At 37.1% G+C, this 25,044-nt stretch overlaps 1 protein-coding gene across 2 annotated transcripts in view; it reads right to left on the reverse strand.

The window, feature by feature from the left end:
- LOC109066121 (matrix metalloproteinase-16-like) overlaps positions 1–25,044 on the reverse strand; it is a 52,857-nt gene that overhangs the window by 12,241 nt on the left and 15,572 nt on the right. For both annotated transcript variants that reach the window (XM_042714583.1, XM_042714582.1), the window contains 3 exons: positions 18,617–18,921; positions 5,202–5,363; positions 2,887–3,104 (listed from right to left, as the gene is read on the reverse strand). In XM_042714583.1, the coding sequence (XP_042570517.1) occupies positions 2,887–3,104; positions 5,202–5,363; positions 18,617–18,921 (685 nt within the window). The remainder of the gene's footprint in view (positions 1–2,886; positions 3,105–5,201; positions 5,364–18,616; positions 18,922–25,044) is intronic.

Genomic DNA, 25,044 nt, shown 5'->3' on the forward strand with positions numbered 1-25,044 from the left:
TATATATATATATATATATAAATGTATTCATACATTTATCATGTATTGTATAATATCTAGTTGATATGTGGGTCAATTAAATATTTATATATTTAATGGTACAAAAAGTAAACAAATGTTTGGTATTTGTGTCATTATCATTTGGCTTGTCTCAGCAAACAATGATATGCAAATAAGCGTGATTATTAATAGCATATCATGTAATTAATTTGATAGTTTTTTTACAGTCCTAGTAATTATATTATCAAGTGACTGGAAGAATCTGTTATTATCAATATAATCAATATAATATCAAACTTTCCCTGATGATCACGTGTCCCTCTGTGGAATTCTGATTGGTTGTCTACAGCTGAATATATTATCTCTCTCCTCGTCTCTCAGCCAATCAGTGGCCAGTTGCATAAACATAGCTACAATGTTAAGACTGTGTCTGAACAACTAGTCTGACCAATTAGCTGTTAGCCAATGGATAATTAGCCTTGCTTTTTTGGATTTAAAATAAACAAGTATACATTTTATGTAACCGACTTAAAGTTATGACCAGTCTAAAAAAATAAAATTGAATTACTAACTTGTAAGACTAGTTTAAGCAGTCTATGTAACCGGCCACTGGTATAGAGACACAGGTTACATACATCTTCCGTCTCACAACCATTAGCCGCCAATGTGAGGATCTGACACTGATATTACCGTGGATACGCTTCTGAGCTTAGAGGGCAGACTTTGAGCATTTTACTGCACAGAAATATGTTTGTGTTATTGTCTAGCTGTGATGATAGACTACTCCAGTTTACAGCATGTGAGAGCAAACGACTGAGCGTGTAAGTGAGAAAATGTAACAGCATTCATGATAGATTTTGTTTTCCCAGAGGCGTCTGCTGTGAAACTGGGGAAAGGAGACCGAGTGACAAGATTAGAGCCCAACAAACACCCCTTTATGTGGAATAAATCTAAACGTCAGCATGAGTGTGGCGATTCAGAAAAAAATATTCTTTCTGTTAAGTCTCACAAATGAATTCCATCTATTTTTACACAGAGAAAAATATACAGAAAAACACTGGCTATGTGTTCAGTGAGAGCACAGTAGATCTATGCTGTAGCCTTCAGAGACGTGAGCTCTGGTTCACAAACACACACAGATCAGAGAGCCACAACAAAACTACTGGAGCCGCTCTTTATTCATATACACCTGAAGAAGTATATATCCATAAGTGAACAAACTTTACTTTCAGAGAGAATCAGCTTTTTTAAAGAAGTTTCCATTGTTAATCTGTTAAAGTCTTCTTACCAGCAACGCTCTTTTTGCAACCCCTTGTAGTGGACATCAATTTGTCAACTTTTTTTTTTTGCACTTGTGATATGTAAATCAATGCACTGATTTAAGTTTATAGACTAGTTTTTTGCAGTTTTTTGAGTCATCAATTCATAAAAAAAGGCATATTATTCATACATTTTTCATACATTATATTTTATTTATAATGTAGTATATAGATTAAAAATAAATCTAAAAATGTTTATTTCATTTAAAATGTTTAAAAATAAATATCTATTTAAAATATTTATTTACCGTTCAAATGTTTTGTGGCTCCTAGGAATATTTCAATATTTTTAAATTAGTTTCAGTATTTTTGAAGACTGCATTTAATTGATCAAAAACACAGTAAAATACTGTATGTTAACAGCAATATTGTGAACTATTATTGCATTTTAAAATAACTGTTTTGTATTTCAATATATTTTAAAGTGTAATTTATTTGTGTGATGCTAAGCTGAATTTTCAGCATCATTACTCCAGTCTTCAGTGTCACATGATCCTCCAGAAATCATTCTAATATGCTGATTTGCTGCTCAAGAAATATCACCTACTACTATTAAAATTAGAAAACAGTTGAACACAGTTGTGCTGCTCAATATTTTGCGGAAAATGCGATACATTTTTTCAGGATTAATTGGACTTTTTTGAATCGAAAGTTTAAAACAACAGCATTTGTTCGATGTTCTGATTCTTTTTGATTCTTTTGACCAATGTAATGTGTCCTTGCTGAATAAAAGTATGAAAAAAAATAATAATAATAATTGCATTACTCACCCCAAACTTTCAGTAGTGCACATATACGTATGTATTTAAAAGTAACAATTAGCTGTTCCTTAATTTTTAAAACTAGTGTATACAGATGCAAATCTATAACAGTAGACCTTCAACACTAACACTAATGTTTTGTCAATGTACTTCAATACTAATCCTCATGAAATGCACTTAAGAAGCCTTCTACTGCTATGGCTACTTACGTATGTAAGCATATATTTGGCACCATGTGCGTTCTGATTAAATTTTGATTACATAATATTACACAATGTTATACAAAACTGCTGTTGCCTACATACTGTATAAAGTGGAACCAAACAGTAGTTTATCTTCTTTCAATGAGTTTGCTTTTATCTTTCTCGCACTGGTGAGGTTGAAGCTTTCATTAGCAGGGTCAGAGCTCCATAATCCACACCCTGTCATCCATCCTGTGATTGCTAACGCTCAGCTATCCTGATACACTCAACTATCACACTGGAGGGTTAAGAATTTATTGAAGGCAGCTCTTAGGTTCAGCGAGCAAAGAAAAGCTTATAGGCTCTGACTAACAGGTCAATTTCCTTCAGCTCAAGCGCTGAGAGAACAAAGAGAAAACACCCACACACAGAGAGGCGAAACGCTGGCTGAAACGCCTCCTGCAGCCGCCACGCGTGTGTATGTGTGTGTGTGTCGGTTGAAGCTGCCAGCGCTCTCAAACACAGTATTGAAGATGAGCTCATTTCATATAGTAATTAAGACATATGAATTTGTTTGTTTTGTGTATTTCTGATAGTTATTGTATGTCTCATTCGTTGGCTTACCTTAAACACAAACATCTCCCTCCTGAGGATGGCTAACGTGTTGAAGCCGCCGTCACAGATGTCTGGCTTAGCATTTGGGTGCATTGGTTTGTCGCCGGTCGGTATTCGTGGAGGGCGTGTCTGCCTGTCGTTTTTGCGTGGATCTACGGGAGGGTGCGAGCGGGCGGGTGGGACCGTCGGTAGAGGTCTCGTTGGCTGAGGAAGTTTATCTGGAGGTCCTGGAGAGAGAGAGAGAGAGAGAGAGAGAGAGAGAGAGAGAGAGAGAGAGAGAGAGATAGTTATCAAACCAAATGTTTTCTAGTTTCTAGAGATTTTATCACAATTAAGGGTTGTAGCCAAAAACCTCATCATAATTGGCAAAATCTGGTCTCCTAATAAAATTTTAGTCTAAATTCAGTATTAATGTGCAATTTGCTTGGCAACAGTAATTTAGTAACAGTAATTAAAAACAGTTACATTTATTACATATAACATTTATTATATCATATATTTTTATTTTATTGAATTGTATTTTATTGTATTGATGAAAATAAAGGTAAATGAAGCTAGATAATCTCATCGACCAAATAAACTGGTTCTATAATATTCATCTGGAACATTGGTATTACAAAAAAAAAAAAAAAAAAAAAACCTATCATGTGCTCTCACAACAACTATAGTCCAGCATACACCTCAATTATTTGTGGGTTCATTATCACAGCACAGCAGACTGCTGACCCGCTCTGAAGAGTCCAAGCTGTTAGCACGATGAACTAAGAGAGCCGTCAGAACGCTACGAGCCCGCCGGATCAAGAGGTCAAGAAATCCTCTTTGAGAATGAAAGGATAGGTGATTAAATTGAGAAAATAATGAATGATTTTAAGTATGAATCAGGCAGGAGGGCGGCCCTCTGGAGATGCGAGCAGCCCACAGAACCACAGAGAGGAGTGACTGTCTGAAATCAAATCTCCTGAAATAGAGCGAGGATTACAGCCCTTCACGTTACATAACACAAGGCCAGCGGAATGGAGATGTGTTCTGGTAAGAGTGATGGATATTGAGAGAATGTAGTTGGGAATGTGTGCTTGATGCATAAGATGTACGAGTATCTCCACCCTCCGTGGTAACATCCTGTGTCAGGAGGAGGAAAGAGGAAGACCAAAGGGACAGACGTTGGATGGAATCCAGGAAAGAGGATCTGAACATCTCAGGAACATTTTAGTGCATTTTAGTGTTTTTTTCTGGATGGGAGTGGAGGAACAGAGGGAAAAATAATGCAGCAGATTTATAGATTTTATTAGGAAAGCATTTTTGGGTGCCAGGGTGTTGCTATGTGGTTGCCAAGGGGTTCTGATTTGAGCTAAACACTGAGGTTTAATATTCAGTGTTACACTGTAAAAAAAAAAAAAAAAAAAAAAAAAAAAAAAAAATATAATATATATATATATATATATATATATATACTAGAAAATTTTACAAATAATTACAAAGAATCGACATGTAACTATGCAAGCTTGTTTTAGCCATGGAATAAAAAAAAATATTAAAACATTTTATCTTGATGTTTTTTCTCACAACTTTGAGTTTATGTGTCAAAATTCTGACATTTTCCTCAAATTTCTAAAAAAAAAAAAAAAAAAACATAGATTTGTATTTATTTTCTAAACACATTCTCAGTCACACTTATGTAAAGAACATAACCCTGATGTCTTCACTTCCAGGTCAAGAAGCTATCAATCAAAAACTCACCAGCCAATAAGAACCCAATGAGAACTGCTAACCCCGCCCCCATGAGGAATTTGTGCCAGAATGGCAAACAAAAACTCAGGTAGCGTAAATGAAAACTTCAGATGCATTAGCAAAGTTAGCAAAACATGGAGCGTATTTAAATATGAAGTCATAAATTTTGCCTGTGATTATTGTTTTCCTAAGATTTTATTCATTTTCAGTTTAGATTTTCATTTATTTTTTTTGAGAAGTTGTGTTCAAATTTAAAGGCACAAATTTGCTTCCGAAAATTCTAGAAAAAAAGTCTAAATTCTCAGATGTGAAGTTTTTGAATCAGAATTATGAGGGGGGAAAAAATCAGAATTGTGAGATAAAAAGTTGCATTTACCTATTTTTATTATTTTATTCTGTGGTTGAAACAAACTTTCAGGAGCAACATTAAATTAAACAATTTATTTATTTAATTTTATTTATTTATTTTTACGTAGAAACACTGAAATATTTTGTTGTAAAAAGTACTCCAGCAATCTGTTTTATTTACTTCAGAAAAATCCTTTTTTTACACTGTAGAAATAGTATGTTGTGAATTGATTTTGTGTGAATCTTACCGTAGATCTTCTGGATGCCCTGCAGATCATCATGTGGCAGTCTGAAGTTCTCTGTGTCCATGTACTGGTAGAAGGGGGCCATGATGGCAGTGGGGTCGTTGGAGTGCTCCAGGCCTAACGCGTGACCCAGTTCATGCACTGCCACCAGGAAGAGGTCGTTCCCTATACAAACAAAATACACACATAAGCAAATTAAACACTGAGACCTACTGCAGCACAAATAAAATCTTTTAAATTACTGTAAATTATTCAGATAAAAGTACCACATCTTAGGTTAGTGGCCATTAATACTCTCTGTTATTGCTTTTTAGAGTTGCTGGTGCTTTTTAGTCAAAAACATCCTGTGTGAACAATTTAGTATGATTCCTGAAATATTTAATAAAGCCGGTAAATTTTAGTGAATCAGAAACATACAGTCTGAACTTTGTAGTCTGATTCCCAAATGTACAGCTCTTAACGAGCCATTTCATATTTTAGTGAATCAAAATGAACAAATGATTCTTATGAGCAAGTTTTTTTTTTTCAGTGTATCAAAAAAACAAACGATTTTTACAAGCTGGTTCTTTTTTTGTTAGTTAAAAACAAACACAGTACAGTATGACCACTGTAATCCCATGACCAAATAAACAACTCTTAGGAGCCATTTTTTATGTGAATCAAAATGTACAAATGACACTTGTAAGCTATTTTTTGTGAATAAAAAAAACAAAACATGATTCTTATGATTTATCCAAAGTTGCTAAACGAATGTAAATGTATTTTATTTTTATTTATTTATTTGGTGAATGAAAGCAAACCAATGACCCTCATGAGTTGGTTCTTTTTTTAGTGAATTAAAAACATACAGAGTGACCATTGATGTCCTGTAGTCCAATTATAAAATAATCATATCTAACAAGCGTTTTTTTGTTTGTTTTTTTTTTTTTTATTCAAAGCAAACAAATCATTCTTATGAACCAGTACTTGTCACCAAATTGAACCAAAACAAACTAATGATTTTTATAGACTGGCTCTTTTTTGGTGAATCAAAGTGAACAAATGAGTCTTATGAACAGGTTCTTTTTTAGTGAAGCAAAATGAATGAATGACTTTTATGAGCCGATTCTTTTTTAGTGAGTCAAAAACATACAGTTTGACCCTTTGTAGTCTGATTCCCAAATGAATGACTCTTATGAGCCATTTCTGCTTTTTGATCAAAACAAACAAATGATTCTCATGAGCTGTTTTTTTTTTTTTTTTTTTGCAGGACCCATTCAACTATCTACGTTTTCCTTCTTGCAGAATATCCTGTTTTGCATGACAGATTAAATAAAAAACGAGGTTTATGAACATCATTTCATGTTTACTTAAAACAGTATTATTTCAGAATTTGTTCTGAGGCGTAATAATGAGGATCTGATATTGTTTTGTATAATTCATACTGAATCATAAGACATATATATATATATATGGACCCAGCCAGTGCTAGCTCACACATGAGCTCTAAAAGAAAGAAAAAAAATCCACTTAATTTACAGCAAATGTGTCAGAGCGCATAATGTTATGTCAAAATCAAAGCTGCTGTCTGCCTGTGTGCAAGTGGTTGTTTGTGTGAGTAATTGTTATCCATCTCTGTTTCCACTCCAGAATAACTCATCCAGAGTAACCACAGCTACTGCTGGGATTCATTAAAGTATGAACCCTGTCACTGCACACCCTCACATCAAACATCCACGCAGTGCATCTTCCCTCTGTGCACAAATGGAAAACCCCACCCTGCTCATCCCGTGATGTTTTGGAGTGGGACTTTACATCAAAGGCCAGAAAACAGGTCAAGCACCAAAGTAAGGCAAACGTTATGCGACGGTAAATGAGGACCGCAGAGGACAGAACGCCCATGACGGCCACATCAGCTGCTACAGACAGACATCTGTCTTTTCTCTTCTCCTTCAGTTGTGACTCACTCCGTCTCTCTATCTGTTCCTCTTTTATCTGCTGACACATTTTTTATTCAGTCAACTTGTGTTTTATTCAAATTGCTCTGCGTAGGAGACGCAGATCAAATGATGCGTTTTGCATTCCTGGATATTACGTTCTATTTCTGAGCATGGAGCGTCACCCTGGAGAATTTGCCGGCATTAAAACTGACGGCTGCAAAACGCTCCAAAATACACAATTGACCAAACGCTACTGAGCGAACAAAACACACGAGACCAGTTACAGTTCTGTTATCAGAGAAAAATATTAGTTTGGTAGGGTATTAGAAGGGAACAAACTGTACGTACAGTACACACGTACAAGCGATATTAAGAATTTATAAGTAACGGGACAGCGGGAGTGTGAGAACGAGATCTAAAGAGACTTTGTATTAAAGTGGGTTGCACTGGAACTGTCTGAAATTAGAGAGATCACTAGTGGTATTTTCCAAAACTTTTCTGCATAAATCATCCCTCGCTGTTTACTCCACGGACGTAAATGACACTAAAATCCTAGACATAAATATAAGGAGGGATCTGAGCCATCAACAGACATCTGTTTTCTTTTGATTATAGAGATAGTTTCCCCCAAAATTAAACTGTTTTACAAATAAAAGATGACAGAATTTTCATTTTTGGTTGAACTGTCCCTTTAAGGCAGGGTGTAATCACCCAGCAAACACATAGCAACATGCTAACAAGCACTCAGAACTTCTAAGTAACCACTTAGCCATGGTTGCCCCAAAGCAGGCAAAACACCACTTTTGTCATAAAATAATAAAAAAATATACAGCTCATTTACGCTCTTTCCATCAGAAACATAAAGCAAGACCGGTATAGTTTGATTCCCGATCAATTGGCTCTTATGAGCCGTGAATCAAAAACACACAGTGCATCCAGTGTACTTTAAGGCCAGGACACACCAAGCCGAGGGTCGGCCTTCAGCGAGCATTTGTCAGGCTAGTTTATTTGGGTGTTTTCACACATGTCGGCTCACATTGGGCTCAGTGTTGGGGCTGTTGGCGAGAGAACTCTGATTGGATGCTCAGTTTAGCGAGCAAGTCAGTGCTGAGAATTAAAGCAAAAAGTGATGAAAACGAGAAAGTAAACGAAGGCGGCACACATAGATGGCTGTTCTAATGTTACGTGATCTTACCCAAGCATTCCAATATGTGAATATTTCATAACAGAATGAGCCACTTAAAATAAAGAAAGTTATCAACATAACTGATATTCAAAATCTGCGTATATCTTGTACAGTGTATCCTTGATTCAGGCTTCTCCTTTTGAATGACGAATATATACAATTGATAGCTGCTGATAAAGTTAGTTCCTCTCATGCACGCGTAGAACGAACGTGTTAGTTTGCGGTCGGCTGTAGTCTGAGTGGTGTGTTTAAACTCAGCTTTTTGGTCCAGACGCTGCCGATGCGAGGCGACAATAACATCAGATTTCGTTGCCGCTAGTTTTTTGAAGTCGGCTTGGTGTGTTCCAGTGTTGTGCCCAGTTTCGACCCCCTGCTGAATTATAACCCACCTTGTTCAAGTTGTTACCTGATTGCCTGATCCTAACCCCACCCCTAATCCTAATCCCTCCCCCACACTTACTCCTAAACCTACCAAAACTAGGGGGTGCATAATCTGGTGGGGGGTCAGAATTGGGCACAACACCGGCCTTTAAAGCAAGCAACTATGGTCGTAAGTTCCTTCGTTACCAATGGAGTTCAATGGAACTTGTGACCATAGTTAGCTAACAATGACTTTGGGAAACGCACCCCTGAATAGTTCAGTTCCCTAATGGTCCAAATTAGCCGGTTCTTTTTTTAGTGAATCAAAAGTGCAACCATTGTTGTCTGATTCTTAAATGAATGACCCTTACAAGCTGTTTTTTCTTTCTTTCTTTCTTTCTTTGTTGAATCAGAATGAAAAAATTACACTCATGAGCAGTTTTTGTGAATCAAAATGAACAAATGATTCTTATGAACAAATTGATAATTTTTAGTGAATGAAAACAAACAAATATCCAAAAATTTAACAGTGTTCCTCACAAAATAGAAAGTCCTATGAATTTGGAACAAATTGAGGGTGACTATATGATGACAGAATTTTTATTTTCAGGTGAACTGTCCCTTTAAGGCAGGGTGTAAACATCCATCGACTACACAGCAGCATGCTCAGGCAAAGCACTGCGGTTCTCCCAAGATGCTCCTCCTGTATTTCAATCCGGAACAGCTGTGTTTGAACCATCACGACTCTTACGTAAGAGAGACCCTGATTAATTAGCAGGCAGCTGAAAGGCAAGTGCATAGATCAAAAAGAGGAGAATAAAAGCAAATTGATGGGAAACAAAACTGGGAAACCGACATGAAAAGACTTTGCTCAATTTGTCAAGTCCACTGACCTCAATCTGGGAATTACCTTATCTTCCATGCTAAAAAAGTAGATGTCCAAATATCCAATAAATCATGGTAATACCACAGTGCTTTGATATTTACCATGGTACTGGATGATTATCATATTAATATGCCATAGTAAATGTCCAAAAAATGACAATACTATGGTACCTTGATATATACTATTTTACTGAATAACTACTACTGTATATTCATATACAATGGTATTTACATAGAGCTTCATTTACCACAGTAAATGTCCAATAAAATATAGTAAAACCATGGTACTTTGATATATACCATTTTACTAAATGATTACCATATTCATATACTGTACATGGTAAATTTCCAAAAAGCAAGGTATATACTTTGATATACAGTGCTGAATAAATGCCATGGTTTTTCCATGGAAAATGTCCAAAAACATGGTAATACTATGGCAATGGCAATACATGGCAATGCTATGGTATGTTGATATTTACTGTACCATGGTACTGAATGATTTCCATATTAATATACCATGGTTCATGTACATGTATCCCATCATGCAGGAGGGAATTAGTAAAATGTGTCTATGATATTCTTTTTCTCTTTCTCTCTCTCTCTCTCTCTCTCTCTCTCTCTCTCTCTCTCTCTCTCACACACACACCTTCTTTCTGTCATTTTCGCTTGTAGCAAAATGAGCGATGCCTTTTTAATCAGTATGATGAACTTCCTACTCACACTGCCTGACACACACACACACACACACACTACACCAGAGACCTGGGCTTTGATTACAGATGATGGATCCATCTGCTTAATTTCAAACACGAGACTGGAAATGTCGAAGTGGATCATCCCACACCACTGAATGATTGACAAGCGTTTCTGCCACGTCCAAACACATTTCCTGTTTCTAAACACATTTCCATGCACACAAAGACATCAGTCAGGATACCCTTGGGCACGTTACACCCTTTATATATCCCAATCAGATTTCCTCTCTGCTGGAGGACAAACATCCTGTTCAACTAAAGATGGAAAGCACTGGTATAAGAGGGCAAGAACTCTTATTTCATTAATTTGCCTTCAGTATACTGTTTTATACTTCATAATGTGACTAGTACAATGCTAAATATTTTTCTGCACTGGTGTAGAGCTATCGGTGGCCCACACATATGGCCTTGTCAACAAGATTTCAGAGAAAACAGTAAATGCCCGAGGCCTAACAGGTCTCTTTGAGAGAAATGCTTTTCCTCTCTTTTAAAGTGAACCGTGTTTGATTTTCCACTACGATTTTTCTTTTCTCTGCACAATGAGCTTCTGCGGTAGCCTCTATTATATCATCACCTTCACATGGAGATCATGAACAAAACCGTGTGAAACAGTTACATAGGTGTGAATGTTTGACCAGTTTGATGTGTTATTATTGACTTTAGCAATTCTCGACTTTCTGCTACATAAGGAAATGCTGTATTTTTGGCACATATTTTTCTATGTAGCAGAAAGGCTAAATTTAGTGCAAAATGGCGTAGACCAGTGGTTCTCAACCAGATGCCCAGCTAACAGAAAACAACTCTTGCTGTTGTTCTGGCTAGAGTTGCATCCAAAATGATGGACTATAAACTATGCACTTACACTTACACTTACACTTACTACACACAATGTACTTATGTACTATGTACTCAACCATGTATAGTGATAGCCCCTCCCCTCTGCTACATAATTAAAGCTGTGACAATTGAGTGCATGAAGTGTCCAACATTCCACACTTCGTTTTTTCGGTTAATTAAGTGCATCATCCAGGTATTTAAACTGCACTTTTTCTATTTGTAATTTTCAGTGTGAAACACTACTCGCACTATTTATACTACAAACGACACAGAATAGTGCATAAGTATGCGAATTGAGACGCACCTACAGTTCTCTCAAAGTTATGAACAAATGTTCTTGCGGTAACATTAATAGAATGTTCATTCATAATTATCTGGTCTTTAATAATATTCTCAAATTTTAGCACAAAATCTTTTTTACATGGTTCATGGAATGTTTTTTTTTTTTTTAGTTGGACGTTTGTCTGACGTCTTTTAAATGTTACTACTTGTTTTAGAATATTCAAAGAACATTCAAAAGTAACATTCCGATGATCTTTGTAAAATGATAAACTGTAATGTTCCCTTAAACTTCACATAACCACTTAAAAAACTGGCTTTTTGTATGTTCATAAATGACGTTTACAGATAAATAGGAACAATATCAATAGCAAAACCTCCCTAGAACATGTATTTTTGTTAGCTGGTTGGCTGCCCTTACCAAAAAGTAGTATACTTCAAGTTTATTTTATTAAGTATACTTAAGTAAAGTTCAAGTATATTTAGACTTTTTGTAAGTATAAGTCAAGTATACTTAAATGTCATTTTAAGTATATTTCTGAGGAGTACATAAAGCCCATTTCTGAGAAGTACATAAAAAGTAAACTAAGAGCATACTTTCCTATTTTTAGTTTAAAAGAAGTATACTAATAGCACACTTGAATAAACTTATTTTTCGTAAGGGTGGGCCTACTGGGTCTGAACAAAAAGTCTGAAAACAAGCAGCTTTGTCAGGTTAAGAATCACTGGCATAGACAAGTGCAGGTCTCTCTTGTTTGTTTTTTCCCCCAGACTATAATTGGTCCATTCCGATCAGTGCTGAGAAAAGTAGCATGTACCATTCAGCAATGCTCGCTACGTGCTATTTTAGCAGCTCTGTGGAAAATAATTTACACCTGAATAATGAAGTTGAGAAATCACTGAATTGAAAACACTCAGTAACCATAAAGATGTTCAATTGACTGGCGCTCAAACAATAATGATTTGCAGTGCTAGCATTTGATTTGCAGGTGTGCTATTAACAACAAAGAGTCTCATTTCTTACACACCTGACTCTGAAAATGTTTGCTAAATAGGTTTTTGCAGCATATAAAGTAGGCAGTTTAACTAATTGATGCATTGTATTAGCTTCAAATACAGTAAACCTTTATCGCTCACTGTTTGCGTACATCTTGCTAGGCATCATACGCACACATCTCGCGCAAACTTTTGAATGCTTTTTAAACTAAATACCTCTCATACCTGTTCTGTTCCACAGAAATGTTTCATGCTAATCTACACTCTGTCGATCTATTTCTCTTCTTTACACCCTGCTAGCATACCCTATAAATAGACCAGCTTAAAGCTATTCTCTGCTAACCAAATCCATTAAAGTTTGCTAGCAAACCCTCACTTACCATTGCTATCGCACCTCACAAACAAACCCTTGCTGATTCTGTACTCAGCAAACAGATGTCGCTAAGAAGACCATGCTAACAGTAGAAAAAATCATTACGTGGACCATAAAAACAGTTGGCCTAGCAGTTAGCATCCATACAGCTCATAAAGCACACGCAGTTAAACTGCAAATCAGACGAATCCCTACTGAAATGCTAATTATGGATGAGAAACATTATTAGTCTTCATTTCAACATGAGTCGTGATTAAAAACATGGGGAAGTTGAGAATAAGAGGGCTTTGTTAGACCTTCGAGAAGGCCATCGCTAAGTAATTGGATCAGGAATGGAGAACGAGGGAGCGAGAGAGACGGAGAGAGTGCTGAGTACTCGGATTCCTGGCGTTCTTCTGTTACCCGTGGCTCATTCCAGGAGAGATCAGGTTCAGGTTCATTCTTGGGTGTGAAGAAATGAGCCGGTGCCCATGAACAGATGAAGCAGAGAACAGCTGCTCGGCCATCTCTCTATCTCTCTCCGACTTTCTTTTCTCTTCATCTGTACAAAACCTCCTCTCTTCCTCTTGTTCAGCTCTCACGTCAAGACTTACGGCCTTTACTCTACTGTTGTCTGGCCATCTATCTCTATCTCTCTCTCTTGACTTAGAATATTTTGCTCTTAAGGATGTAAAAAAAAAAAAAAAAAAAAAATTATATATCTGTATATATATATACATACATATATATATATATATATTATAATATATGTTATAAAACTGAAATCGCAATAGTGTAATTATCAAATCGCAAAGGCTGCAATTTAATAAAATAAGTGCAAACCTTACAATCTTGTAGAGAAAAATGCTTATAAACGGAGTGGGTTTCCTGCATGTTTTAACATTTAAAAATGCTAAATAAATAATAACAAGTCATGAATATTATGACTGCATATTTTCATTATTAATATCATATTTTTATTAATTGTATTAATTTATTAATATTATTACTATTTTATTTATTAATATTAGTTTTCTTAAATACAAAATTTTGTAAAAATAATTTAGCAGTGAAATGTTACAATAGTATATTATATAATAATTATATTATATTATATTATATTATATTATATTATATTATATTAGTATTTTATTTGATAAATAAACAAAAAAAATTTTTTAAATTGTGTAGCACTACAGACAACCACAGCAAACTTTTTTTTTATTGCAATCACAATTTTTATCACAATTTTTTTTTTACTCTATTTCTAGCCCTATTAAAATGTGCTTGCCAACTCGTTCCATTTTTACTCTACAGACACGAATGTTACCTCAAAACATTCAGCTTGTTGAATACAGATGTGCAGTTACTTTTCTAAGTGAACAGAGGTACGATTTTGACTTAGACAGCTTATTGAATGGCCTTTACTTTCATCTGTCACAGGCTTTTTTGTTACCGTCAATTTACATAAGCAGTATTTCCAGTACAGCTTAATGAGAATCCCAATTTCTGAGTTCACTTTGCACTAAATTTAAATAAATTGCTATAAAACTGCCTTATAAGAAGGAGACAGTATCTAAGGCAGCATTTCAAGACTTCAGTGAGTTTAGCAAGCTAACAAGGGATTAATAAAACACGCTGGTACTGAATCCAGAGGAAGTGGCTTTGAGACAGACACTCGCAAGAGAGAGGAGAGATTAAGGACATTATTTAAACACGCACTCACACATACACACAAGTTATTCAAGCCTTACTCACAATGCTGTGTGAGGCAAATTTTGAATGGAAAGAGAGGGACAAAGTGAGAGATGGAGAGAGAGGCAGGCTGTGTCGGCGGAAGGTGCTGCTGCTACCCACATGGAATGCTAATGCTCCAGTCGGTGGGTGAGAGCCTATTTTGAGAGCAGGCCTGGAGTGTACCAGCGTGAGACGCTCTCCTTACACATACAGGATATGGATCACAAACAGTACAGTCTGCAGGCCATTCAAATCACTTATTGGTTAATCAATGCTAATTGTGCCGTATTCTGTATTATATTGTATTATGTGTGTATTGTGGATAAAGTCTCTTTAGCTGTAGTTTATGATTGTCTGAGTGTGTGAAGACATCAAAGACCGGTCACATGACACGTCACTTTCCCAACGTCAGAAATTCCATCGTTATGAGGTTCCAAGTGGAGAAGAAAACATGATTTTTAACTATGAAAACACTGACTTTTCAAGTCAATATGATCTGATGTACTTTGTACTTTGCAGCAAAGCTGCACATGCATCTGTTTTGCCGTTATAAGAGTTGCCATAGAAATGAATAATTTCTGAGTCTAAGGACGTGAACAGCTCTCAGAGTTGTCATCTCATAATTACAGTAATTCTAACAACGTGAAAGGAGCAGTTTCAAGACAACTTAAAACCCCATTTGCATTTAACTTCTATAATGTGTTGTATTCATCAGGATTTGATTGGATTCTGAATCTTTGGCAAAGATTTGTTGATTTTATTTTTTACTGCCACCACAGCGTTGAATATGCTGATTCTATCTATATGTTTTCCTAACAGAATATATATATATATCCATATTCCTACACACCTCTTTCTCTATTCGGATAGCCAACTGACTCATGTGGATTTCCAAGACTTTTCTCTTCACATTTATCTTATCATTCACACTTATCTCGCCAGTTATTCTTATCCAACAGAGCTTTTTCTTTACATAGCTTTTCAGATGTTCATTTCCTCCACCACACTGCTCTGACACGAGCCGCGATTTCTGCCTACTCTTGTACCTAACATGTGACTAAATGTGTTCATCAGAAATGTAGGTGAAATTCTTCAATTATTTAAGTACGTCTCCAAATTCACAAAACATTAAGGGCATTCCTCACTCTCGATTGTTTTTCTAACCCAGCAAACCCCATCTCACCCTGATTTGGGTGAGGGAGAGGAAATATCACTCTGGAATTTTAATTTCCTGCATGAGTGCAGCCACATGAATGTTCCATATTTTCCACTGTAGCCAATGTTATCGCATCAACTTAAGAGTGCAAAAAACTTCCAAATCTGTCAGAATCCGTGTTCGCCTGCATGTACCCCTCCCAGGGGATATTTTGGTGAAACAAAAGATGCTTATCTTTTCAAGAGTATAATGTGCAGGTATGGTGCCTGTATGAGTGGCTGGAAATATGAAGGCAGATCTGAATTGGTATAAAACAAGATTTTGCAAATCTTAATGACAGGGCAGGGGTTTTCAAACTAGGGTCTAAGATCTATGCTGTCTATAAAGTAAAAAATATTTTTTAAACTATGATTTTTTATTTTTTTTATTTTTTTTTAGGGATGTCAATTAACGCAGTGGTTCTCAACCTCGTTCCTGGAGGCCCCCCAACACTGCACATTTTGCATCTCTCCTTTGTCTGACACACCCATTTCAAGTCTTGGAGTCTCTACTAATGAGCTGATGATCTGAATTAGGTGTGTTTGATTAAGGAGACATGGAAAACCGGCAGTGTTGGGGAGCCTCCAGGAATGTGGTGTTAACGGTGTAATAGTTGTATAAATAAATATTTTAAATGTATAAATAAATATTTTAAAAATAGAATATATAGCATCACAGAGCTAAATTGTAATGTATGTGTGTCTGATAAAAGTCCAATGTAAACTTGTAAACGTAAAAAATGTAAAAAAAAAAAAAAATAAATAAATAAATACCACACTCTCTATTAAAACTTGCATAGTCACAAAATCTTTCTTAAGCATTGTTTCGGTCAATCGACCTTCCTCAGGCTCCGGTGTTTTAAATGTAATTAAATTAAATGTAATTAAAATTTTAAGTAAATATATATCATGTTTTTATTACATGTATGTATTAAATTTAATCATTTAACATATTTCAAGAATTTGGGTCAAGTTCTGAAGTCAGAAATCATGAAAAATTCATATTTATTGTAAAAAGTGTAATACAAATAAATTTGAATTGAACTGAAAATGTTTCATACACTGTATATATTAAAAAGATAATATTTTATATAATATTATAATTAAATATAATTAATTATAATTGATAGACTATTGTAATCATTTGCTTTAATATGACAATATAAATGAAACATGTCTGTATAATGTCACACTGAATATGAAAACAATTATGTATATATATATATATATTTTTTTTTTTTTTTTTTTTTTTTTTTTTTTTTTTTTTTTCAGTGTCTTTCACAAATGTAGCTGTTTTTATATTTCAGGAAGGGGGATCATAACATTGGGGGGTCTTTAGCATTAGAAAGTTTGAAAAAACCCTATGTGTAAGCAATAATAATAGTGACACTTAACTTTGTATGTTTAAAACTCTTTTTGGAATGGTCATCAAAAGATGCTTCTTGACTGCAGAATGTAGCTGTGGCATCTACTCGCACAGGCTAATAGGGCCATGTTAGCTAAACCTTTGACTGTTGGTTTGAACCTCCAACCTTTTGCTTAAACCACTTCACCACGATGTCCATAGCAGAAGAAAAGAAGCTACACAGCTTCACCTATTCACAGTTTTGGAACTAAAGTACAGCTGTGGTTATGCAAGTAAACAAATTGTTTTCTCACCCTATTCTGTGTATTTCACCTTTATCGTCCCAGACAATCTCTCTTTCTCTCAGCCTAGAACGAGATCAGGAGATTGTTCCTGCTGTGCGGTCTAACTGCTCTCCTTCACACACACACAGTTCCACAGCCCAGCCGTAATGTTCTGTGTCTGTTTCTGAAACCAAGCAGGGCGATAAAAGTAAAAAAGAAGGTAAGAATTTGAAAATAGGGAAAAAAAATAGCATTTTTCTGTGTAGTTTGTCCCCCTAACCCAGACTAAACATCTTGTGAGCTGTGTCCCCTCCTTAATATACTCCCAGAATCCCCGTCACTTACTACTTTACACGCTGGCTGACCTACTTACAGCTGAACTCCCTGACAAGACAGTGAGACGGTGGAGAGGTAGAGAAGATGTCCACAACCAGTGAGTGGAAGTGTCGGCCTACGTGAGGCTTCTGGGAACTGTAATCCCTCGCTGCACGTCAACAAAATAAACATAACTACTGTGCCTGGCAACCGATCGCCACCTCCCCGGCAACAGGCAGGTGACTGATTTGACAAAGGCACAGAAGTGTTGTCTCCTGTAGACTGTGTGCTCTGTGGGTGTTTGTGAGTGTATGCAAGTACCCCTATTATAGGATAGATGGCAGAAATGGCAACTATTCGAAATGTAGTGAATGAGAGAGACAGATACTTAAAGGCTACCTACTGTACCTATAAAAGCAGGATGGCAAGTGTAGAAAATACAGAAAATTGAGCAAGGAATGGAGGATGAGAGGGCAGTTCGATTTGAAGGATTGCTTATTTTGGCATATTTTGCTGAGCCGAGTACATTGTGCTTTGTTTGTCAGACTGAGTTTCTTATTTTTTCTAGAGATCTGGCAACACTGGACAGAGACAAGCTGGTCTTGCAAAGACAGACGTCTGATCCACACTGCAGCTTGTTCTGGTCAAGAAGTGCCAACCAAGACAGGAAGAAGAACATTTTTCCATACGTAATAAGTACTGATTATTTCACAGACAGAAAACCTCGCAAAATATACAGGTATGCTGTTGAATATCTAGTTGATTTTATACAAAAGTTCCCTAGAACCAGGAATTTAAGCTGAAATTGACCAAGTACATATACATAAACATGTAAGACTCCATCATTTTCTAGAGCAGTCCAGAAAAGCAGGGCTCGTACAACAAAGTTATTTTCTTTAATGGAGAGAGAGCTGAGATTTATTCTCCAATAAAGCTGGGTTTATTAGCCACCAATAACAAGGTTTACGTACCATCATGGTTAGGGTTCCCCAGAGTCCAGGGCTCATCTGAATCGAAGTGTGTGTCTCCTCCAATCCCCGGACCGGGAAAGTAGGCATGTGCAAGGAAACCCCCTTCCCCATCGAAGGGGGAGCTATCACCGTGGAAACCTGAGGCGAAAATGATAGTAATATCCACATCTTTCTTGTTGCGCTCCAGGTCGCTATAGGGCACTGCCTCGAAACGCAGCGGCGTGACGTTCTGCCACACATCGAACGCCCGGCGAATGGCATTGTGGGTCTCCTCTGCTCCCACCTTAGGCGTGACATTTTTTATACTGGAAAGAGGATAAGATGACAATCAGAAAGTGTGTATTTTACATACAATGATCAAATAAATAACTAATTTAAAATAAAATATCAATAAAATATTTATGTGTTGCACATAAATATGAAACACACAGGAAGCTTGGCTTGTGCTTGTGCTTGAGCTTGACTAATAGAGCTTGCTGGTGACATGATGCTAAGCTAATGATCCATCAGAAATAAATCTCTGAGGGTGCTTCTGAAATTAGTGAGGGTGCTATAGTCTTAATGAACATTTTCACATATTTTGTCCCATTCATTGCTATGGTTATTGCTATGTCAATCACTGTGAATCCCACATAAATATGCAGATGTCATTCCTGAAACTTTACAAAGTGTGTGTGGCCGGAAAACAAAAGTTCTGCATTTTGAATGGATTACAGCCTAGAAAACTAGCAAAGAGTGCTCCCTTTATAATCACTAAAAAGCTGTCACTCTTTGTTCACTGTGACCAATGAATCTCTCTACACTGCGCGATCAATCTATTATTTACATTGTATATGAGAGGATTTGACTTTATAACTCAGCACGGAATAAAAACTGGTGTGTGTTGTAGCCTTTAGGTGTGAGACAAAACCAGCAAATACAGTTCGTACTGAGATGAGGATGATGAAAATGTTTTCATTTGAGTAAAGCTTTTAAGTCCCTTTAAGTGTTTTCCTTGATTGAATATGTAAAATTGTGGTAACATCTAATTTATTTGATTTTATTCAACCCAAAAATATTAACCTAATTATACACTAGGTTACTGTAAAATTTAAGGGTTAGATGAGGTATAAATAGCTCTCTAAGATAACATTTGCAGGTTAGCACTCCTTAATAGTGTACCATAGATTCTACAATGTTTTTTTTCTTCTACTTCTTCTTCATCATGCTCATTTTGTGAAAATTGCTAAAACTTACATGAAAATTAAAAGCTACACTATTATGAAACCTACCAAGGTACTGTTTTGCTACTGAAAAATATAAAGCATTGCTTCATGTTAGTTACCCCTATAAACCTGAATTGAGTGTAAATATATCTATTGATTTATACTTTTACTTTTTAACATTTATGAAACAATACAGTTGTGAATAAATCATTCTTTTGAGGCAGTTCGACTGAATCGTTTACTGCTTTACTGTGTATCTCGCTTAGTCAGGCTGCTGTTCCCACATGCTTCAAAGCTACCACCATCATTCCAGTCCCAAAGATGCCGTCTCCATCCTGCTTCAATGACTACTGTCCAGTTCCACTTACCCCATTCTCATGAAGTGCTTTGAACGGCTAGTCATGCACCACATCAAGTCTGCACTCCCCCTCTCTGTGGACCCCTACCAGTTTGCATATCGGTCCAACTGCTCGACCGATGATGCCATCGCCACTACCCTCCACTCAGCACTCACACATCTAGAGAAAAAAGACTCATACGTCAGAATGCTGTTCATAGACTTCAGTTTAGCATTCAACACAATCATCCCTCAACAGCTCATTAACAAACTGGTCCAGCTGGGGCTCAACACGTCGCTGTGCAACTGACTGTTAGACTTTCTGACTGGAAGACCTCAGGCAGTACGGGTCGGCAGCAACACATCCAGCACCATCACACTGAACACTGGGGCCCCCCAAGGATGTGTGCTGAGCCCCCTACTCTTCACTCTGCTGACCCACGACTGCACACCTTCACACAACTCCAACCTCTTTATTAGGTTTGCGGATGACACGACTGTGGTGGGTCTCATTAGCAACAGAGATGAGACAAACTACAGGAGCGAGGTGAGCCGCATGGCTGGGTGGTGCAGTGACAACAATCTCTCTCTGAATGTGGAGAAGATGAAGGAGATTGTTGTTGACTTCAGGAGAGTGTACACTCAGCATGCTCCTCTGACCATCAACGGTCCGACTGTGGAGAGAGTGAGCAGCACCAAGTTCCTGGGTGTGCACATCTCAGAGGACCTCTCCTGGACCGACAACATCGCAGCACTGGCCAAGTAATCACAGCAGTGTCTCTACTTCCTCCACAAACTGAGAAGAGCCAGAGCCCCAGCCCCCATCATGTGCACCTTCTACAGAGGCACCATCGAGAGCATTCTAGTGAGCTGCATCACTGTGTGGTATGGCGCCTGCAACGCGTCCTGCCGGAAGACTCTTCAACGCATAGTGAGAGCAGCTGAGAAGATCGTTGGTGTCTCCCTCCCCTCCCTCCAGGAAATTTATGGAACCTGTCTCACCCGTAAAGCCCTTTGCATCGCAGGTGATCCCACTCACCCGTCACACAGCTTCTTCAGTCTGCTGCCATCAGGGAGGAGACTGCTGAGTATCCAGGCCAGGACCAGCAGACTGAAGGACAGCTTCATTCATCAGGCTGTCAGGAAGCTGAACTCCCTCCCAACCTCGCCCCCTCCCCTCTTTTTCCCCATGCACCACTGAACTCTGAACCCCCCCCCCCCCCCCCCCCCCCCCCCCCCCCCCCCCCAGCTCCCATTAACACACTGGGACCTGCACCAGACACTTTGTACAGCATTGGTCTGCTCACTACCTCTTTCAACAGTTAACTGACCGCATTCAACTACCTCTTCTGTCAGTTTAAATAAATACACTTTAATCAGACTGAATAAGCTCTTTTGCACTACAATCATTATATCTGCACTGTTTACTTCACTGGTTTGCACTCTATCTGCCATGTGCCTTGTGCTGCTTTACTTATCTTTTTTTTTTTTTTACATGACCTATTTGTATATTTGTATAGTTGTAATTTATATTTTATTATCTGTATTTAATGTTCTACTGTTAGTGTTATCTGTATGCACCAAGGGTCTGAGAGTAACGCAATTTCAATTCGCTGTGTGTATGTACTGTACATGTGGAAGAATTGACAATAAAACAGACTTGACTTGACTTTACATTTTATCTGAAAGATTTATTCACAAACCATTCTGAAACCAAAGCAACTTGTCAACTTTCTGATTCCCTTTCTTACTCATATTCTTACACGGACTCTGATGCTTACAGTAAGTACATGCAAATTTCATTTAGTAAACCTTCTGACTGTTTCCCATGGGTTACATTGACTTTTACTTGAGATACCTTAATGAGGGTATTTTTTCTTAAACAGGTACTATATGATTATCAGGTACTTTATACAACATAGTGCTTGTGTCTATAGTGTATTAACCAAAACTCTCAATCAACTCAGTAGCAGCTGTTTTCTCAAATGTGCCTAGCAATTTAAACTGTATTAAAGTCGCGCCTTTTAAAATATTTACGAGACATAATATCTCACGGAAACCTAAGCTCTCTATCTCTATTTCTCTCTCTCATTCCCTCCAGGTGGTGCAGGATGGGGTTTGGATATCATCCGCATAATGTTGTTCTGTCTGTGAGCGCAAACTATTAGATAAACACCTGGCTTCCACTGTTCATGTATTTTTCTTGTCTTTCTCAGCTTTACTTCCCAGAAATCATAATCCTGTCTTTGAACATTTTGACCCTTCAGATATTTATTTTCCTCTTTAGGCTTAGGTTTTCAGCTCAGCTGCTGTGAAGGCTACTTGTTAGAGCTGTGTTAGGTGTTTTACAAACCTTCCTGCCATGTTACTCATCTGCAACATACAGAATTGATTCAGTTAATTAACAAATCACAGAGAAAAGAAATTTGCATCAAATCTGGATGCCAGAAAGCACTTGGTTGATGACCAGAGCCAGTATAAATCTTTTCCACAATCGAACCTGGTTAAAGGGCACCTATTTTGCAAAATTCACTTTTGCATGTTGTTTGAACATAAACGTGTGTTGGCAGTGTGTGTACACAACCAGCCTATAATGGTAAGAATCCACATGTTCCTTTTTTTTTTTAAATCCCCATAAATCATAAGCTGTGTCTTAGAACAAGCAGTTAGCAGAATCTATAAAATGTGATGTCACATTTTACAGGCCAAGCCCACGACTGTTGACGGACACTGCCGTATTAGCAGATCCATCATGTTTATCTGCATGCGAGAGGATTTAAAAAGCAGCATTCATGTAAGAAATGTCTTCTTATTAAAGCTATATAAGTTATTCAGTCTAGAGCAGTGAGTGATTTTCTGTTTTTAGTTAATTATTTGGGTCATATTACCAGCATAGACAGCAGTATAGGTACTGTTTATATTATGCTGCTGAAACATACACAGATCTAATATAAACATGCAATTTCTTTCCCTGCTGTTTACCTTCACAGACATAACTGACTGTGTTTTTGTAACTTTTGTGTGTTTTTAACATAAACTTCTGTGTATTTGAGAGTTTATATTACATTTTTATAAAATGTTTTCTTTTATATATGCTGGCCTAGTTTACTTCCAATGAAAGTGTGTTCTTTTAATCATTTTACATTTATGCATTTAGCATATGCTTTTTATTCAAAGCAACTTACAAAAGAGGACCAAAGGCAAACTATTTTCTGAGATAATCAACATTATGCCACAAACTCTTTCCACGGAGCTCGTACTGAACCCTGAGCATTACTGAAGGTGGAAGAGAGCACTGGTCATTCTCTCCTCACACCAACAATACCTGGCGGTACTGAGACTTGAACCTGTGACCTTCAGGTTACAAGTCCGACCCTCTAACCATTAGGCAACGACTGCCCCCTGTGGTATTAAAATTGTGGTATTACACTGTCTAAGCCCAAGTAAACACAAGTGCTCACATGAAAGAGTTACTGAATACACAACACCTCGCTTTGTTCTTTCAAGTCTTTTGCTGACGATATTGAAACTATGTCAGTAACGTGAATGACTGTGTGTGTGTCAGTGGTTATGAGAACACAAACTGCTCTGAGACCAACTCAATTAGCCCGGTCTAACACACATACAGTGAAGCTATTTGTGCTTGTTATAGCATAAGAATGAGGAGAGGCCTCTGTGTGTGTGTGTGTGTGTGTGTGTGTGTGTGTGTGTGTGTGTGTGTGTGTGTGTGTGTGCGTGTGTGTGTGTGTGTGTGTGTGTATAAGCTCACATGGTATGATCCAGGGTTGGGGGAAGGTGAAGGGTGGTACAGTCTGTGTCAAGACAGAGAGCAGGGAGTGCTGAGGGGAACATCTGCCTACCCATCTGCTCAGCCTGGCTACACACACACACACACACACACACACACACACACACACACACACACACACACACACATACACACACACACACACACTCCTGCCTAAAGCCACCATTCCATTACATAATCCATCTCTCTCTGTCTCTCTCTCTCTCTCTCTCTCTCTTTATAGGCCGTATTGTTTGACTTATATCATATCAAAAGATGCTGGTACAATGGTCTTTTGTAATTTTGTCTTGTCCATCAACTTGCAAAAAAACTTTTACTGTACATTAACACACTCATAATATGAGCGACCTGGAAAGTTTAAAAGCAGAAACGTGAAGCTTGAGGGTTTTTTTTTTTTTTTCTTAAAGCACTTATATGAATTATTCAGTAAGAATGTTTGTTATTTGAGCTGTTCAGCTGTTTAAAGCCTTCTGAGGTGGGACTATGTTTCTAGGTGGATAAACTTCTGCTTATTTTCTACAGTGGTAAGAATTTGGGGGCACCTTTTCTGTCACAACCGTCACAAAAACCCACAGACACAATACTGTCAGGAAAATTATTTTGAGGCAAATGTAATGTAGTTATATTTGAATATAGGTCATACATACATGAGCTGTGGGATTATCAAAGAAATACTGCATTTAGGATAGAGCATCATGTTAGTATAATATATGTCACAACAATACAAAGCACTTGTCACTGAAATTATATAAGGAAAATAACTCATATTGTAACAATGTAGGTCAAAAAAGGCTTTGTATGCCAAAAATATGATCTGTTTTTTAGAAATGTTTCCTGAGCAGCAAATCAGCATATTAAAATGATTTCTAAGGAATCATGTGAAACTGAAAAATCAGCTTTGCATAACAGGAATAATATTCAAGTAGAAATAAGATATTTTAAATTAAAATAATAATTCACGATATTAGTGTTTTACTGGATTTTGAACCAAATGAATGCAGCCTTGGCGAGCATGAGACTTTTTTAAAACATGAAAAACTTGAATGGTAGTAAGATACAGTATATGTATTTAACCTAT

Source organism: Cyprinus carpio, chromosome A24 (genome assembly GCF_018340385.1).
Source record: "Cyprinus carpio isolate SPL01 chromosome A24, ASM1834038v1, whole genome shotgun sequence".
Taxonomy (NCBI): domain Eukaryota; kingdom Metazoa; phylum Chordata; class Actinopteri; order Cypriniformes; family Cyprinidae; genus Cyprinus; species Cyprinus carpio.